The 19,852-nt window shown below is 41.6% G+C and overlaps 1 protein-coding gene and 1 long non-coding RNA gene across 2 annotated transcripts in view; one reads left to right on the top strand and one right to left on the bottom strand.

Annotated features, from left to right (window-relative positions):
* The window catches only part of GLIS1 (GLIS family zinc finger 1), a 176,217-nt gene extending 173,409 nt beyond the window's left edge, over nt 1–2,808 (top strand). Inside the window, exon 10 of the mRNA XM_042874148.1 lies at nt 2,311–2,808. Coding sequence (XP_042730082.1) covers nt 2,311–2,447 — 137 coding nt within the window. The 3' untranslated portion in view covers nt 2,448–2,808. The remainder of the gene's footprint in view (nt 1–2,310) is intronic.
* LOC122181588 lies at nt 1,048–18,617 on the bottom strand. Its single transcript, XR_006179490.1, has 3 exons — nt 18,580–18,617; nt 15,035–15,116; nt 1,048–1,084 (listed from the first exon to the last, which is right to left on the bottom strand). It is a non-coding gene; the product is annotated as an uncharacterized LOC122181588 (long non-coding RNA).
* Between the last annotated feature and the right edge of the window lie 1,235 nt (nt 18,618–19,852).

The raw sequence follows: 19,852 nt of genomic DNA, 5'->3' as shown, positions 1-19,852 counted from the left end.
ACTTTGAATTCTTTTGTGTTATTCATAAGTTTGATGTTACTAAAACAGTTTCTTCATATTAACGTCAAATTTCAAGTTCATATTGACAGACTGCAATATTTAAAGAACAGACTAAATAAACTTTCCAAAAGAAATTGTAGGAGCAAAGAATAATACTGTGGCAAGTCACCAACTTCAACAACAGTTGATTTTTATGTCTGGGGCTAAACTATTATGAAACGTTTCTCTGTAATATTTTTATTTTTATACTGGTTACTGAGGTATGCAAATACTTAGAGACTGAAGCATAAATGTGGATGAAATGATGTTTATATATCTATTATACAAACGTTTACAAATCTTGGCTCATCTTTTTGTGTATAAAATAGAACCATTCAGGTTTGCAAGATTCATCAAGGCTAGCTATTAATTTTTTTCAGCCTTTTATAGCACCGTTAATATTAAATGAGTTCTCATCTCACAAAAATGCCAAATGTGACTGGCAAACAGCTGTTCCATGAATTACATTAACAGTCAATAAATTTTTATTTTCTGTTCAGGACTTTGGGTAGTTTATTCTATCTGGAATCTAATAACGATCCCTCAGGTGTATGCTTATCTTGGGTTTTGTCCATCTGTGGTTGTGTGTTCACCCTGTATACAGACTCATCAAATACAAATTAGCATATCATAAACACAAATCTCATCAAAATTCTGATCACTCCACTTGGGATGATACACAGCACAGCACAGATAAGCAGGCTGGATTCATCTTTCAGGCACTTAGGCCGTATGCCGCATGCCAGAATTCTACGGACGTCAGAATTTGACCCGTGAACCACCTCTTAATTAGTGTGTGGTAGGAAAATGCATAAATGTAAATAAGTAGAGAATTTTGCCTCTAATAATAAAACCAGTATAAGATAGTAAAACGCCTTAGGTTCTAAGGACTGAGCTGACATTTCTTTCTGAAATAAGGATTGGCTGTTCAGGACTCCAGGCTCTGTCATTACCAGGTGCCACGCAGCCTGAAGGCCTCACTTAAAGCCTGGTGCAGTTAGATTCAGCCACATCTGGGTACACGGTGCTTGTGGTGTTAAGCAGCCTGAAAGGATAAGAAACACGAAACAGATCAAACATCCTTATTTTATAGAAGGGAAACTGGGGCACAAAAAAACTAAGTTGTTTCTTAATGTCTCCTCTATCAGGCTGAGAATGGAGCCAGGCCCCAGTGCCTTAACCGTGAGGGTCAGCCATCCACACGTTGACTTGCAATTCACATGAGTGAGATTAGTAAGACATTTTCTCCATCGGGCAGTTAGTTCATGGGCATGTTCTTAGCAGGAAGAAGGATCTTGCTCCATATGTTGCCTCAGCTGACTTAATGCTACTAGTGGTTATTTAAATTTTGATAGGCGGGCTCTTGATTCGGAGGGTCAGACCCCTCTGTTGAAGGTCATCCAGACACTATCTTCAAACCTCAACCCAAAGCAGGTGATAAGGTAAAACACAGTATGCAGGTAACATAAAGGAGTCAATATTTCATGCAATGGTTGGGGGCAGTTAAGGCTTGATGATTAGGAGATGATTGGAGAAGAAGGCTTAGGAGGCTGTCCAGGCCCTCAGCAGATAGTGCCATGGGGTATTAGGAGGAACTGCACAGTGATGCAAGAAGTTTGGACCCAGGGACAGGTGCTGAATGGAGAAGGACAGGGCAAGGGGTGAACGCAGTCAACATGAAGTAAGGAAAGCTGCAAGTTCAACTCAGACAGGTGAGCAACCAGCAGCATGGTGAGCCTGGGTGGGCTAAGAATAAGACATGGTGCACAGGCCCTTCTGCACATCCCATAGCCTAACTCGCCCCAGACACTTGTCTATACAGACCTCACCTCTGCAGTATGTGGAGATCCAACAAATGTGGGATCCAAATTTCTCTAAGATCTAAAGAGCAGCTGGGAGACAGATGGAATATTTTCCAAAAGGAAAAACACACAAAACAAGAGGACAACATCGCTTTTAGTACACATTTAGTAGGATCCGTGCCCGTTCATTGTTTTGCCATCCTATTCTGATAATAACTGTAAAGTCTCAAGGGAGTCGTATTGATACTTGTACTGCCCTTGAACATGAGTAGCTTTCTGCAGAAATGAATGGGAGCCTCATACACTATGACACAAGTGCCCATGGAGATTAGTTTGTGTATCTCCTGGGTAAGGCTTTGATGGTAAATCCTATTGTCTTTTCATTAACGCCGTACTGCATTCAAACTTTGCTTCCTGCCTTATATGTACTGGTCCTAAATCATGTCCATACAACTTGTCACGCTTTCAGGCTATGATGCAGTCTCTGAAGCACAGTGTGTATCTGAAGACATGGTCTCCAATGGAACCGATGAGAATGGATTTTTCCAAAATGGCGCCTTTGATCACTGCTTGAATCACATTCCTCCCATCTATACAGATACCTAAGAGCAGTGTTGACCTTACTTCCTTTACTATACCTATAACTGCGTATGTAATAACAAAGGTGTTCAAGTACTTTTATTTAGTCTGTATCCCTATACGTGCTCATTTAAATAAACACCTCACATTTACCAAACCATTTTATACACAAATAGCCTGTGTAAGATAATATTGGAACCTGTTCCTTGGCTGTGGCACTTTGAAATTCATGCTTTAAGGGAATGAGGAGCATTTCAAGCCGCTTGTTTTGTAAGTTCTCTTGATAAAGTGTAAATGTAAGTTATATAATAAACTTGTAAAGAGGGTTTTTTTCCCTGAAAAGTATGTTTCCATTTGAGAATGTCACTCCCTTTAATCAGTTTTTTTCTTAAATCACTGGTCAATTCTTCTCTTTTTTTTTTAATAACTAAAAGGATTCTTTTTTTAATCCCTGACCTCATGTATATAAAATTTTCATTTGCTCAGCTTGTTTTATATGTTCAATTTTACAAGAAAGCATTAAAAACTGGAAACAAGTGTACTGTCATTTCTTAAAATCATCGGTTTGCCTGGTGAGTCCTGATGAACTAAACACAGCTACACTGTATTCACTCCCAACTTGTGGCAGCACAGGTGTGTTTAAAGCGAGCTCCTGGAAATGTCCCTGGGTTGTTTGGGAGAAGCATAAGAGAGGCCAGCAGTTTGGATTAAACGAAGACTTGCCGTATCACCAGGAAACTATTAAAGTTAGCATCACCTTTCTGCTTGTACTACAAATGCAAACAGTGACAATAAAGGCCCTAGCTGGCTTTGGCAGTGTTCACCTGTGACTGACTGTGCCTCCTGCCCCCTGTGCTGTAGGACTGGGCCTTGACCACAGGGCAGAGCTCTTGCGAAAAGATTTTTATTTGTTTTCCAGCTGGTCCCTGATAGAAGTCTGTGAAGAGGATACCATACTGACACCAGAAGTCCTTCCCACACTACTGTGCCTTCAGCAGGAACAGAGGTGCCACATGAGGAGCATGGCAGCCTGTGATGGCTGCCCCGTGCCCACTTGGGCTACTTGAAATGCTCCTGATGCCCAAGACATTCCTCACCACCACACAAATCTTCACAAGCATCACGACTAAGGGCACCTAGATGGAGCATCACTCGATTTCTAGCAAAAAAAAAAACAAACAACCTTCATTTACAGCTCACAGTTACCTGAGTTATCATAGGGCACCTTTGGAAAGCTCACACTGGGTCAGAACTGCCCAGTGACTGCAGATGTTGCTTTCCTCTTCTGCTCTCCTCTCTGTTACCAGGATCTGCTTGGCAGCCTCATGCTCATACAATGTTTTCAATGCTTATCTTGTGCCAGGCACGCTAGTGCCAAAACCCAACTCTTCGTTCTCAGCCTTGTAAGCCAATTAGCTGCTCCCCAGAGGAACAGCCTAAAATAAGAAGCAGCTGCTAGGAGATTTCTTGTCTCCACGAAGGACTGTCAGAAAAAATATCAGGCACCTGGCTTCAGCAAAGTAGCAAATTCCAAAGGAAAAAAAATCCTTAATTCAGTGGCACGCTAGGAAAATACCGCATTTCGTATAACCGGAATCCCCTGAGCAGACCCTAAACTAAATGGAGTGAAGTGGCATTAATAGGTCCACAGCGCCATGCTTTTCCTTAAAGTCACAAAGTTATACAACCATAACAGATACATACACTTGTAAAGCACATTTTGATGGTAAAGTGTGGACCTGGCAGCCAAAGTATTGGGGAAAACACAGTATCTGAATAAGCCCAGAGGTCTCCAATGGTCCATCCACTCCATGTGTTTATGTTGGTTGATGAGAAACTCAATGTGAGCTAGCAGCCTGGGGTTCTGCTCCTACATGAGTATCAAGCACCCTGGTGCTGCTGTGCTTCTCCTCAGCCACACGTGCCTCTGCAACCCTGGATGCCATTTTACAACAGCATGTTTAGCACCAAGGCCAATTTGGGCTAACCAGCAATCCTACATGGATGCATTTTACTTGTTTCTCTGCGCCTGTTAGTCTACAGGCTGTACAGGTTGCACCCTGTCAGTGTACATGAATATGCCTCTGTACCCAATCTAGCTTTGTGTTCTCAAGAAATCTGAGTGAAATTTGAGTGAAACTCAGACATTCAGGAAGTTTTAGTTACTAGAGGTGCATAGGGGAACCTTTTATGAACAGTTCCTCAAAATCTCAAGCTCTGCAGGACTGCAGACCCAGCTAGAAACCCATTAACTGTGGCTGCCTGCCCGCCCCAAGCAGTCCCTGGCAGCTCTGAGTCACCGTTCCTCTCCTAGAATTACATTTAAAAAGGCTCCAAATTATACTTCAAGCTTTTGATCGCTGCCACATTTGGTTTTCTGCCTTTTTCCTTATCTACTCAGATGTATCAGATTCTTTTGTCTCAGATGTAAGTAGCCCAAACTTAAGCAAGGAGGCAGGTAGCTCATTAACTGCCCACCAATAAAAACTCAGGAGCTTTTGAAGGAGAACTTAGAAAAATCATAACCAGAGCCCAGAAAAGCTGTATTGGCTGAGACAACAAATCAAAATAATGCCTGTTTTCCAGTTATTTGCAGACGTTAAAGGACCTTAAAAAAATGATTAATCTTATTTCCTAAAAGTTAAATATATACTTCTAAAAATGACATTTTATAGTTAAAAATACAAACCAAACAAATCTAAACACATTTGATCAATTAGAAAAATATTTATGTCCCAGCATCCAGGCTGTTCAAAACCACACAATGATTCACAAAGGTTTGGGAAACTTAAAGCATTGCAGCTGTAGTGATGATTTAAATCCAGAATCTGTGTGAATAGAGTTTTTTGTAAATTAAAAGGTAGATTCAGAGAACTGCAAAGGCACTCATCTGAGTCTGCATGGTTTGGAAAGTTATCCACAATAAAACCATTAAAATATAGAACAGCACAAGCTAATGGTTACTCGTGAGCTTGTGTGCTTCATTATTTCCTTTCATTACATTAAGTAGGGAAGCATCTCATGTAAGCTTTTCCTGAAGACATAAAGAGACCTTTCAATTCAATTTATTGCTTGGCAAGTTCCTGGCTGTGGTGCTGTAAAACCCCACCAACTAATACATATAATAACTGGAGTTAGGCTTCATAATAGTAGAAAATTATTACTCTGCGGAATTAAAATAGAACTGTGGGTTCCAGTTGACTGTCGGATACTTTTTCAATCTAGGCAACAGAATTCAAATAACAAATTACAGCACTAATTTATAAATAGCCACAAATCATTTCCCCAATGAACGAAAAGCCCATTTACTCTGTGCATACTCTCTCCATGTGCACAGTGTGCTTTAGGAATGACTGAATTAAGATGACCTACAGTGGCCAATCAAGCTGGGAGAAAGAAAATGAATTTCAAGTTGATACTGAAGCAGCTAAAGCACTTTCTTCCACTTTCCACCAGCTGGGAAGCAAGCCAACTGTTCTGCAGGACTGCTAATTTTTTAATGGAACCAAGCTCAAGCTTTTCATTGTATAGAAAACCAAAGTACTTACTCTTTTCCCTTTTACTAGATGCAGTACTTCAGAAGCTACAGAAGTAATCTTCCTTTCAGTGCTACAGAGGTGCCTGTGCAAGTGAGCCTATGAGATGTACAGATGTGGTGCATCACAACAAAGTAACACTATTTACACTGGAATCGTGGTGTGGTAACACAACGCAGGAATTTGTGAGAGCAAAGCTTCAGGCCTGCAGTATGAAAGTTGAAGCCTGTGGCAGGTATCAACTACACCCCCATGGAAAGGAAAGCGAGTACCCTTTCAAATCATATTTTCTAGTTACATCAGCAGCAGGGACAGCTGTTGCTTGTGGAAAGGCTTTCTTGCTTCTTAGACTGTCCTTTCAACTGGGTACATTTTCTAACTGGTAAAGGTCCAACAAAACAAATTCCAGAGCACAGTAAGAGCACCAATTTAATACTGCAATAGATGTCAGTTATGCAAGCAGAGTGGGGGGAAAAAAAAAAGGTTCTTAAAACAACAACCAAGTATGTGAAAGCAAACAGCAACTGTAAATTGAATTTAAATTGCCTAAGAGTAAAATATTTCAATGTTTTCTGTTCTGCTCTTATTAAAACCTATATAAGTGCGGTTCAGTCCTCCAGTAATGCATTTATTTCAATTTAGAAGATCAGTGCAACAGAAGATGTGAAAAATATCCAGTCTGTATCATTTGATTCACTGACAGTTAAAAGCCACTGGAGCACACCCTCCTGAGAAAAGCCCTTCCATCTGCAGCGCCACCAAAAGCTCCTCTCTGCTTAAATTTCAAAGCAAGCTGCAAACTCAAGATCTTAAGTCATTTGGAAGTCAGCAGAATAAGAGCTGCAGATCTCTACATTGTCAAAGCTTCACAAATAGTTTGCATACATTGGCTTCGTGGGCTGTCAGCTGCTTACAGCTGCAAAACAGGTCAAACCATGGCAGGCAGTTTTCTTTAAAGTGTCTAAACCATAGGAATTCCCAGTCTAGCTAAAGCTCTAATGAAACTGAGCTTTCTAGCTGATTTCCACTCAGATGAAAAGAAGTTTGTCCATTCCTTTGGCAGAAGATTTTTGTAGTGGTGCTAAAGCCAGAAAAAAGTCAAATAACTCTTCTGCACTAACAGATTTTCTGGCTGGAGCCAGTACCTCTCACTCAAACTCAAATGAGTCAACTTTAAAAATGTATTTCTGGCTCTGAGTTATATAGCAGTTCCCTTCAATTAATCAAGGACACCAATAAAAGCATGATGTTAATTTTTAAACTTTTACTTCTATTGGCCTGCTTGATTTCAAAGTGTTTTTCCTTTCCCCCTGGGAGAGGCTGTATCTCTGTCCCATCAAACCGTGCAGCAGAGAGCAGCAGACGAGGACTTGCCACTGGGCACAGGGATGATCCAGAGACAAGGGAGGACATGAGGAGACCCTGGACGGGGATAAGGCTAGGAAAGGAATGGATTACACTGCTTTACTGGAGGATCAACCCCACCTCTCAGCCTTTCCTCGGTTCAGGAGGGCACCGTAACACCCATCTCCCAGCAGCATCAGCAGCAAGAGGAGCCCCAGAGCAGCACTTCTCCTCCCAGCATCTGATCACAGTATGAGGTCCAGACACAGGATCCAGGATTTTCCTCTTAAATAAGGGATGGCTTTACTTTACCCTGCCCCAGACATCCAGAAGTTACACTTCGGCTTCCTCTCAGGCACTAGGAATGGAAATGTGCCTCCAAAGTGGGAGTCAGTCCATCCCAGGAAGGTGCCAAGGAGTCCAAAGATGGATATTAAAATCCAGACAACATAAATTCTTAGTAGGGTATCTATAAAAAAGAAAGCTGAGACTGTGGTCTGCCAGTGTCCTACATCCTTTCTCATGTGTGCAGCACTCCGCTCCAAAACAGAGCACAGTCCCAAACAGTGATCTGCATCACTTCTCTGAGCAAAACTGGGTAACTGTGGTGCCAAGAGAAACCCCTCTGAACACAAATTTGCACTGAGTATAACCCAAAGCCACATGAATTTTTAGGCAGAGGGATAGGCTTTTTAAAGATGTCTGAACACTTAAAAAATGAAGAACGGGTCTGAATTGCTTTAATTTCATCTCTAGGATTTTGTTTCCTTCTGAAAATCCTCTGAGGTGCCTATTTGCATCTTTTGGCACATTCTGCAAATCGAGGCTATATTGCATAATGAGTTTTATTTCCTATCTGTTTGGGTCAAGAACCACACATTTGCCTAAGGAATTATCTGTGGCACTGAAATTTGCTGGACTATAGATACAGCTTAATCTGGGAACAGGCACTGGAAACTGCCATGAAAGCCGTGTACAGAACACAGTGATTCTACTCACACGAGATACCTGATACAGTTGGCAAAAAGGCAAAGCTAAACAAATGCAGGTTTACATTTTACTATTTAAAGAATAAAATATTCAACTTGAGTTCCATTAACACCTGTCAGGATTTTGGTACGTACTCAAATCCACATTTCTAATTTTATTGCTAAATAATCCCAAACTTGGCAGTTGGAAGGTAAAATAAAATACCCATGCTAAACATCTGAAGCAAATTGTAGCTCTCTGGAAGAGCCCTTCTGCTGTATAAATGAAGGTCATATGTATAAATGATTGGAAGCTTAAGGAAATATGTCTTCTGCTTTTCTAAATTGATAACACACACATATTGCATTAATATTCCCACATCAATTACTGGACATGTTCCTCGCTGTAAGAAAAATGGTAATTTTTTAAAAATAATCCCTTGAAATAAAATTCTTACACTAATACAATTAACTCTTGCCATGCAGAAAGAAAAGGGTTGATTTAATAAGCTGCATCCCAGACAAGCAGTTCGTTCAGTCCCTGGGGGCGATACAACCTGAGCAAACCATGGTTTTGAGAAGTCCAGTCCTCCTCCCCTGCTAAGGATGTGCCAGAGGTGATAGGGCCTAGTGAGGACATGTCGGGAGGAAACAACCTAAAAATGTAGGGTTTGGTGTCACAGCAGAGGAAGGCAAACTGATGGCAAACTTAGGAAGGAGCTCTGCTTATTCATTAACTGCAAAATAAACCCAGCATACGTGGCAGAACGCTTCCTAATTGCATTCCCTCCATAAGGGGCAGCTCATGCCTGGCAGCGGGCACAGACTGAGGCCTCACAGCAACACTGACCTCCAAATGTCCAGGCTTATGTGACAGCTGACAGTGGGTGCAGGGCACACTGAACTGACCACTGAAGTCATGGGAGGGTCAGGGAAACCACCGCTGGCAATCATCACCTCCTTGGCTGCCACTGAGTCACTCTTGCCAGAAAGAACTTATTCCTAGGGCTCATAAAAATACTTCTGAAACACATTTTTTCCCTCTTCAAAGTGCCCCAGATTTCACTAAATGCCAAGTATTTTCCATCAAAGTTCCCAGGCTAAAATACACACTGAGCCATCTATAGGGTCTTCCTATATGTGGCTATTGTATCTGGCCCAGCGTGCAGCCAGGCTTCTCCATTTCAGGTGGAGATGGTCTTGGCACAGGTATGAGAGCCCAGCTCCGGTCTCTGCACAGGAGGATGGCAGCAGTTTCAAGTTTATCATGGCTGACGTTGAGCACAGCAAGCAGAAAAAGGCAAACATTTTGATCTTTAGTTTTACATTGTATTGTTTTTGACAGATTCCTTTATTTTCTGCTTTCTATTAGCTGATATAAAAGGACAGTTATTTCCATTGACAAACATTTTGCATACTTCCTTTTATCAAGCATCAGAATGTCCGTTTGTAGTTAGTTTTGCAAGACTAGCCACAAATGCTGCAGTGAATGTGCATGTGTGCGTATCACAAGGCTCAGAGAAAAGCTTCTGCCTGCCCCCTGAGCATCCCCTTCCCTGCACATTTCCAGTTGCTAGTCCCTGACTTTTCTGATGTCTGTCTTTTTGCACAAGAGGGAGCTCAGGCTCTGGAATAATGGTATGAAAATGTCCTGCCCAGGCCCTGCTACTCTGCTGCTTCAAAAATGCCTCTCTCTTGTCCAAGGTTAGGCTTACAAGGATCCTTTTTCTGTTTAAAATTCATTCAAAGGTTACATTAGAGGTGAAACCCTGACAAGATGGCTTGCAAGGCTGCCCGCACTTGGACCGACAGCCATGGAGGAAAAAAAGAAAAAAAGCCAGTATAAAAGCAAAGTGCTGAGCGGCTAATGCTGGTTTCAGAGGAAGATATTTGGTAGCTGCAGTATTTTTGATCCTTCTCTGCATGGAAGCTTGTTCCATACATTCACTACATGGGTGTTCATGGACAGTGACCTCCAGCCCACACATACTTACATGGGCAGATCAGTGTGTCAATACACACATGCATGTGTATGTACTATCCCGTAGACCCAGCTTTACATTTCATATTATTGCTTTTCCTCCCAACCTCTAGCAGTGTTCACTGCAAGACCAGACTATTTTTCTACAAGATTTTTCACTCTGTCCTGGTGTTAACAGAGGACTGCATTAGCACACCTCGGATTTCTGTGCTCATCCCACTATTAACAACATTCCAAAGGGATTCCTCTGAGTAACACCTTGCCTGTTCAGCTCTTCCTCCAGAACAGCCCAGGAGGCCCCACACAGCCACCACACAGCTGGGGGGCTAGAAAATAAGTTATTACAACAGCCAAAGGCAGCGCGTTTACGTCAAGAACACTTCAGCACCCTGCGAACGGTGTAGGTTTAAATCCCAAACAGAGACTTCATATCCTTGAGCTCCCTCTGCTGCTCCCATTCTTATTTACATACATAAAAACAAAGCACCCGGAGTCACAGCAATGCCAATAGTATTTCTGCAAGGCTCCTGAGACTCCAATCTGTCAGGGAAATGGACCCAATGGACCCCAAATGCAGCCCAGAGTGAGTGACCCTCGCACACAGAATGGGCAGCACTGACAAATGGCCACAGCCATGCAGCCCCAGCTCCTGCAGAGCTCTCAGGATCAGGCTGCAATGGCTGGGCATCCCACAGGGGCTGCTGGACAAAGAGGTACATTGCTTGCAGAGGCAGATCAGTTCCCTCTGATTCACTATAAACATCAAATAGTTCTTGAATGGTTATTCTCACACACATATATACGTATTTAAAATACAAATAATTTTAAAAGACAGGGATTTTCTGTGACCAGCAACCCCAAAAGAATTTTGTGTTTGTCTAAGTCTAAAGTTAAGAAGTTGTATTGGCTGCGCTGGGAGGCAGCTCTGCCAGGCACGGTAACTACAACAGCCACTTCCCAGTCTTGTGTGCAATCTATTGCAGACTGAATCAAATTGGAATAATTCAATGCAGTATTTACCCGTGACATAGTGTGAACAAAAATATTAAAAAAAGATTAAAAGATGACTGTGGAAAGCTAGCGTGCTCCTCACATAATTAAAACAAGTTGGTCACAGGCTCTTGCTTGCCTGCTGGCACAGAGGTTCCAGGCAGGTCTGCAGGCTGGGAACAACAGCCCTGCTCTGGGACAGCTCTGCTAGAGCCAGTAAGGGCTACCAGGAGTCACGTGGGGAGAGATTCAGGTCCTGGGCATCTCTCTGCCTTGCCTTCCTTTGCATAATCCCAAGGAAGTTTGCAGTCTCAGCCTGCCTCAGTTTCCCTACATGTTAAACAGATTAACATGCTCTCTCCCAACTGTACAAAATGCTTTTATGTCCATGGATTAATGATCTAAAATTATCTCGCTGCCGTCCTGTTCAGCTCAGCTTTGTTTAATTAAGATTGTGATTATCCGTGAAAATGAATGTAAATTTGGTGTTGGCTAAAGGCTTCTTCCAGGCAACGATAAAAGCATGTCTTTAAAACTATCTATTTTGCTCACAATCTGTTGCAAGTAGTGTACTTAACTCAGTATGGCTTTCAAGTACCTGTTAGCAACACATAAAATCTGTAGCCATGCAGTGGATTCCCTGTAATCCTACTTTATTGTTTCTAAATATCATACACTATTTCTAAGAAACACCATATAATAAATGCAGAATATTTCATTGCAGTGTCTCTGACTGGGGACTTATGTTACACAGTGTCAAATAACCTAATCAATATAGATAAACTCTTCGTTTGATGTCAGAAAAATAGTGGCTGAAAGGAGCTTTAAATAATTGTTTCCCCATAAAACTAATACCTTACTTCCTTTCTCAGTTCCATGCTAAACATCCAGTAGATTCCAACTTAAGCATTTGAAAAAATCCAAAAGGTAGAATTCATAGTTCCCCTAAACTTCAGAATACAAAAAACACATGTCAAAATCTAAATAGAAACCAACAGATGTTGAACATTTTGCCAAAGCACTTTTTATAGCTGTATAAAATCAAAATATATTAAAAAGTAAAGCTCACTCCACAAATATAAACATATATATTATATATATACATATATATATATTTTTTTCCCCATTCTGAGTTACTTTCTCCGCTTCCAAAGTGAAATTTCAGGTTAATCTTTAGTTAAGCTGGCTGATTGCATGCGATAAAGCAGCTGCCTGATGAAGTTCAGCTCGCAACTGAAGTTTCAGCATACCCCCAACCAAGAGGTCCCTGATCATACGCCCAGCATTCCGCAGTGGAGCCCAGGCCTGCTTTTATTACTTCCATCAGTAATCCGTGCTGGCCATCCCCAGTACCACCTGTACATGGCATGCACTATCCCTAGAAACTGCCCTTGCAGACCCAGGCAGACCCACAACATGGCCACACAAACTACATTTTTGTTTACTTACTGATGCAATGAAAGTCAAAGGAAAAATGGCAAATTCAGGCTCATGCTGAAAACATCAGTATTTTCTATTATGGCTGAGAGTATTTTGAACACTGAATATCTGAATCCTTAAACAAGGATTATACTGGGTAAGGATTATACAGCTGCTTCTCAGCAGCCACCTTTCTGTACTCTGTAAGTGACAAAGCCTATTGCATTGGCACACCACTTCTTGCTTTTCCAGAGATGGAAATTCATATGCTGGCAATATCAACAGATATCAGTGATGGAGTTCAAGCGCTTCTTGAAACACAGCTACCACCTCTCTGCCATGAAAGATACTAACTTTCATTCATTCAAAGGTGCTGCAGCGTGCAAGGAAGTGATGGATCTGCAGCAGTCATTTGCTTCTGCTGTTTAATTTCTCTATGCTAATAAGCATTTTCCCCATCTTGTAAGCTGACTCTGAGCTGACTGCATTGAGTAACAAAGAGGCAGTGCCAAGCATTTCCCTTCTAACCATTATCCTGGGACAGCAGCAGTCAACATTTGCACTGGAATTCAGTATTACAGCAAGAATGAAAAAGACCCTGGAACCCAGGGAACAAACTGGCTTAACTGAAGAAACGCCCCCAATCCATACACTGCTTTAAAACAGCTTTTCCCTCTGATCCCCTGCATGCCCAGTCCTCCCATTAAAACTTGTTTTAAAGTCAGCCCAAGTGGGACATAGAAGTTCAGCGGCTCCTACTTTTCCCTTGAAATCCTTAGCAAAGTAGTTCATTTTTCAGAGTCTGGCAGAGCAGAGATGAGAACAAACACAGGGGCAAATTATTTTTAGTGAGGGAAGTAATGAAGATTGGAAAGGTACCTAACTGCACATGTGCAGTTCTGTATTTATGCTCCTTTTTGTAACATCTGAAAGTCATGCCTGGCACACGTATCTTAAAATTAAATGCCACATCACTTCTCCAGAAGAAACCATAATGGTCTTTTGTAAATAACTTTATCTACTGTTCAGCATTTTACTAGTCTTGCTATGTTATACTATAGCATTTATTGTTTTACAAGTGTTAGCGTTCTCTGGTGGGAAATGCTGTAAAAACATAGAAACTTAAATAATTTTTTCATCTACTGAATTTATAACAAACATGGGACTCAACAGACAGTTACTCAAGCTGTAAGCCGTTTGGTTTCTGTCAGGGGAAATGCTGGCTAATCGGGACAGCCTGCTGTTCTACACTGACTAAAATAGGGAAAACGTAGACAAAGTTAAGTCTCTTTTGCTCTATATATGGGATTTTACAGCTAATGCATCTTAGCAGACTGCCCAGCACTCCCCCAAAACCTCCCAGCTGATCTGTTAGGAATCATGTCTCAAAAGAACAAGGCTGACAATCCTGGACAGAAGCATTTCTTAGCTTCAGGGGGTTGCTCCAATGGTGCCCGCAAGCTGTGTTTAGAGAAGGCTATCCTGCTCTGCCCAAAGTGTTGGTGTTTTAAGCTCCAGATCAGCAGAAAACAAAGATCTTTGAAGAGTCAACAAACCTTGGACCAAAATCCAAACAATGCCATTTGTGCAGAATGGGTTTCTTATTGCTTTGAAGTTTCGCTGTGCAAAAGGACAGCGTCACAGAAGACAGACCAAAAATCTCAGAGCCCACCTCTGCCAGAATGCAGCGCAGGTACCTAAAGATGCCATTGTACTTGGAAGTCAATAACCACCAGCAAAACATTTTTATTGATAGAAGCTCTTTTCCCCACTGGATACTGTCATGAATGCAGGTGATAAGCCATCAGCCTCTCTCAGGGACAAGGAATGGAAGAGCAAGGAGCTGGATGGGGGTTGCTCCCAGCCCCAGGTCTTGGTGTGCAAAAACTGGCAGATGGGGCACAGGGACTCAGACTGCGTGCCTGAGCCTCAGCCCTGGGCAAGGATTCATTCTCAGCCTGGTACTTGGAAAAAGTTTCATTTCTAGTCACTGTGCTGCCATGGGAGGCTAACCTCCCCCCCCAGCAGTGCATGTTTGCCAACGTTTCATCAACTTCCTATCTGAAATAGAAACTGCCATTTTGTCACCTCTCCCAGTATTGTTAATTGATTACAAACACTGATGTATCTGCCTGGCTGTGGTACTCATTACTAAGAATTTCAGATCTGCTTTTCAACTGCCTGCTTATGCCTATTTTATTAAATTTAGGGCTGATTTCAGGGTATTATTTGTGAAATCTCATTTTCCAGTTCACTTTTGGATATTCTGTTAATGAAAAACACTCAGCATTCATGGCGTGCACCACAGCGATTATGCTGTACAACATATGACATTTAATTAATGCTCACTGTGCTTAATGCTGAAGTGGCTCCTACCTGAAGGAGAAGCAGCATTCCTACGGCACAGCACTCTTCGTGGGAAAAAGCATCCTCCTCTACTGCAGTGGATTTGTGTGGGCTGAAATGAGAAATGGGCAGCACTTGCAGAGATCGCTTTTCCTTGTGTCAATCATTATTACTTATAAAACCAGCAATTATTAGTAATGTAACAAATATTTAAAAAAAAAATTAAAAAAGCAATTCCATAGTACTTTCCTGGTGGACCTGGGAGGGGTTTTGTCATTCTCCTCATGCCGTGAGCAGGAGCTATGGGTCACTGGTCCTGGAAACATTGAGCAATGCCAGTTTTACTGGCTTTGGATGGAAGCTGGTCTGCAAGGCAGCACTGCAAAATTGCAAGGCTCCATGCCCTACTGATAACCCATTTTTTCTTACTCACTACACAGTAAGTAAGGAAAACACATAGCTGCTCACTAAAGCTTCAGTAGTATCGGTACGATGATTTAGTTATCTGTGGCATTAAAAGTCTTCAATAGTTATGTGTTAAGGTTTATTTCTCTAGATGCATACATGCTCTCTCAGACTTCACCCACTCTCTCTGGATTACTCAGCCATCCTTTTAAACAATCATTTAAAAATAAACAAGCTTTAAGCGTTAATTAAAACAGCGCTTTCTGCAAAGCAGACAGCCATCATGAATGAAACCCATCAGCCACAAGGATTTATTCTTTTCAAACTCCACCTCTCCTTCACAAATAATGGCTTTACATGGAAAGAAAAAAACACGTGGATGACACCTCTCATAGCTCACTGCAGCACGGAGCCTGCTCTCCAGCACACTAAGCCTTTTGCAAGTTTGTGCTAATGAGAAACATGGAGTAATTACCTCCCAAACTATCGGCACCTGTCAGCAACCAAAAAAAAAAAAAACAACAAACCTGAAATCTTCTTGTTCAGCCTGGTTCATCTGTAGTCATGCACCTAAATATAATCTAAAGCAAATTCTGAATTTACCAGGTCATCTCCTGGTAAGAGACAACAATGACATTGGGGGTGCGGAGGTCTCTAGAGAGGTAACACAAGAGTTAATTAAAAGAGAGACTGGGAAAAAAGGATTACAGAGGCCAAGGCCAGGAAGTGATAAGTGGAAGTGTACGGTGTTTAGCTAGTAGCTTTCTTAATGAGTATATTATTAGACAACATTTCAACACAACTTAGTAACAGCTATACATCTGAAACTGTCCTCAAAGCAATTGTTTCAAGTCTAACAAGTACTAATTTAAGAAGGCCAAAATAATCACACATAAAGGTTTTCAGAAATTAATCAAAATTGCATATTTTGCAGCCGTGAAAATTTCTCCTCACTTTGAAACAGAAATACAGTGCAACTATTTGGAAATATTGGTGGCAGACTGTGTTCCTTCAAACAGAAAACAAAAGCAACAACTTGAATAAGGTGGGAAATGCATACAACAAAATCCCAAAGTTAATTATGCTTTCTTTAACACTGGCTTCACAAACTATCTTAGCAATAATCACTAGATTAAGTAAAGCCTTACAAGTGCTAAAACTGGAAGGCAAGGAAATAAAAAAGCAAGGGAAGACAGTTTACATCCTCCAGGCAGAGCTGCATTCTGGCAGATTAAACTGTAGTGAAAACATCCTGTCAATTAATTAGTGCTTTTATTATTTTAACTGACGTTATGCTGCCCAGTGACCTTTTGTTGAACATTACGTACTGAATAAAGCTATAAATACCTCTAGAAGTTCTACTTAACAAGATTAAAGCTGAATAACACAATGTGTAATTGACTCTGCAGGCTGGGGCTCAGCATCTCAAAGTTGCACAAGAGGCAGTTTCCAGTTACACACAGACGTCATCAGCACCTTTGCAGAACAGTCAGCAAATGATACTATCAGCAATATGTAACACAGCCACAGTTTTTGCCCCTAGCAGCAAGTTTTTGTATATGTGAGAAGTGATGCAACTGTAGATGCAATTTCCAGTAGCACAAACTGGATGGGTAAGGAGGGGTTCCTGGTGGCTCATCTGTAAGTTGTTCCCCAATGCTCCTCAAATTGCAAACAAGTAGGAAAAAAAGTTAAGTGAACCTGCTGAGTTACAGTGAACCTGCTGCTTTGCAGTTTGTGAAGTGAAGCCCTGGTGGTCACAATTTTGTTAAAGACCTAAACAAAAGTGAAGCATCTCCGTGAAAACGTGATGGGCAGATTCAGCAGGAGTGGGAGACGCTGGAGGCGCCATCCCAGAAAAGAGCTGCTCTCTGCAGGCAGGAAGGAGACTCTGGGGAAGCTCAAAGCGAGCCATCCTGATAGAGAAAGATGAGTAATAAAGTAAACTGGAGCAACTGGAGGGAGCCAGAGAAGTGGAAACGTAGGATCTGAGGGAGAAAAGGGTCCAAAAACTGAAGGCAAAGGAATTGACACCAAGCCATGTTGTGCAGTGCTTTAAATACAAGAGTCGGCTTAACATCAAGAAAGATACTGCCACAAAACGGGCACCTGAAGAGCCATCTGGAACAACTGATCCCTGCTTCATCGTAAAGTCAGCCTGCAACAGAAGGCTGTCATCTAAGATTTTGTATTTTAAAGTTTCTTCAGTCACAAGCCAAGCTTTCTTATGTTTGTTTAATACATGCACAAAACACACCCAACACCACAACCCTCCAGAAAAATAAAGAAAAAAAAAAAAAGACAGGTTCTGCAGGGGATTTTTCAGAATATGACACTCTCCCTCTGTTAGTGTTGAACTAATTCCCAGTTTGATGCTGGGGAAATTGAGCTGCTGGAAAGACAAACTTTCATATAAATAATACAACCAAAACCTTGACCATTTATTATTCAGAGATTACCTCATGATACTTTAAAAGAAAAAAAGAAGAATTTTAATCCTATGGTCTTGGCCAACTTGCATTCTTCCTCACCAAAAGCTTCAATAAAAGTGATTTCTCATCAGCTGTTGGATGTGTCAGCAGGGGGAGCAGCCAGCGAGGCTGGCAGTGACACTCACCTCCCCACGGCTGCTGGCAATTTGCCCCGGGCTCAGCAGTTTTGTGCCACTGAAGTGAAATGAATCAGCTGCTTTCAAAACAGGATAAACCAGGCCTAAGGCTGCACGGTTACAAGCAACTTCAGCACAGTCACCAGGTGATGAAAGTGCTGATAACAAGCTGAGAATGGAAAAAGAATAGGAAAGGAAAGTTTATCTAGAATCCAAAGAAACCTCTCAATACTGGAGGTTAATTGCTGGCATCCCAGATCTCCCTGAAATAAGCAGTTCAGAAGTAATGCTGGTGCACAGATCAGGAGAGCAGGGACAAAAAACACAAGCCCCATTCTCTCCTGGGATGCTGTGATAAGTCTGGGGAAAAGGTGAAGAAAGAGATAGGGCTGCCTTGAAGAGTGAAAAGTCAAAAGGGGTCAATCCAAAGCACGAGGAAACGTAGCATCAATTCTCTGATCAAGGCTGGCAACAGGTAAAGTGCCAAAACCACCAAAAAGAGCAAGTGAAATATTGTTCATTAAAAATATTAAACTGGTGAATGACACCAAGAAAGCCTTACCTCCTTCTTCCCAAAGACAGTGGTCCATAAAACTACATACAGAACAAAATCTAGGCTGGCAATAAGCAGTGTTTCCTCTCAGCATCCCGTCCTGAGCGCTGCTGAAGATTCCTCTCCTGCTGCTTTGGGGATAACCACGTCCATTGGTGAAGCTCCTTGCTTCCTCCTTACTGCAACTCACAGCCCTGGTGTTGCTGTGGACCACCCCAGTGCCCAAGGTATGGCCCAGTGTCCATTTCTGATGTCTGCACGGAGCCCAAGCTAAGGAGCATTGTACCTTTCCCTCAGAATTTCCCAAGTGCAGAGCATAACCATCTAAGAGGGATTTGGCAAATAAAGACTGGGTTATCCACACTGAAGGTCAGAAACACAAAGAAACTTCAGCAGCTGCAGTAAATTCAGTATCTGTGCCCTACTTTATTCACTGTCTGGGCACAGTTGTTACACAAGCAGACAATCAAGAGCAAACAGACCATTCACAGCTGTGAAGGGTCTCAGTTACTTTCCAGCTCTTCCCAGTGTGCAAATGCTTGCATTACAGAATATTTAATTACAGTGTTTTGGCCAGAACCAGGTTTTTCCTTTCATCCAAGCAAAAAAATAACAGAGTAATTAAAAAAAAAAAAAAAAAGTAATGAAAACTCAGTAAAAAAATTCCTTAAGCCAAAGGTCCACATTCAGTCTGGATTTCAAACAGCATATGTCAAGGAAGACTCCTGCTCGCTATCATTTAGCAGGTTGTTAAAAAGCTTCAAAAATGAAATAAAATTTAATGAGAGTTAAGAGGTTTTTTTTTTCTCCTTTCATCTGAATTTTTACTTATCTTTTCTAATCAGAGCAGATACGAGAGCTCAAACCAAAGAGAACGTAGTAATTTAGAGCATTCCACCCTGTGGCTTATGAAGTGATTTTGTGCACAGAGCTGTGGTGGCTTCAGCAGAACAATTTGCACAGCAAGTATCAGCAGGTGGCAGAATTCAGTCCCAAACATTGATTCCACATCCAGGTAGTTGCTTTGCAGGAAAATCTTTGGAGGAATTGTGACTGATATTTCAGTATGCCAGACTGAGCACATCGAAAGGCAGTGAAGAAAGCCTTCTTTCATAGCCCTGAAAGGTGCTGAAAAGATGATGGTATAATTTAAACCATTATTACAAAATATATCCAGCACTGTGCAGATAATCATGTGAATTTACTTTTGCTGTCAAAAGCTTGTTTTTAAAATAAGCCTTGACTGAGGACAGCACGTAAAATAACATTTTAGAACACTTTT

The sequence above is a fragment of the Lagopus leucura genome, unplaced genomic scaffold (genome assembly GCF_019238085.1).
Source record: "Lagopus leucura isolate 7727_CA_CO unplaced genomic scaffold, USGS_WTPT01 Super-Scaffold_100009, whole genome shotgun sequence".
In the NCBI taxonomy this organism is placed as follows: Eukaryota; Metazoa; Chordata; class Aves; order Galliformes; family Phasianidae; genus Lagopus; species Lagopus leucura.
Note: the sequence above shows the minus strand (reverse complement) of the source record. Positions and strands in the feature narration are given on the sequence as shown.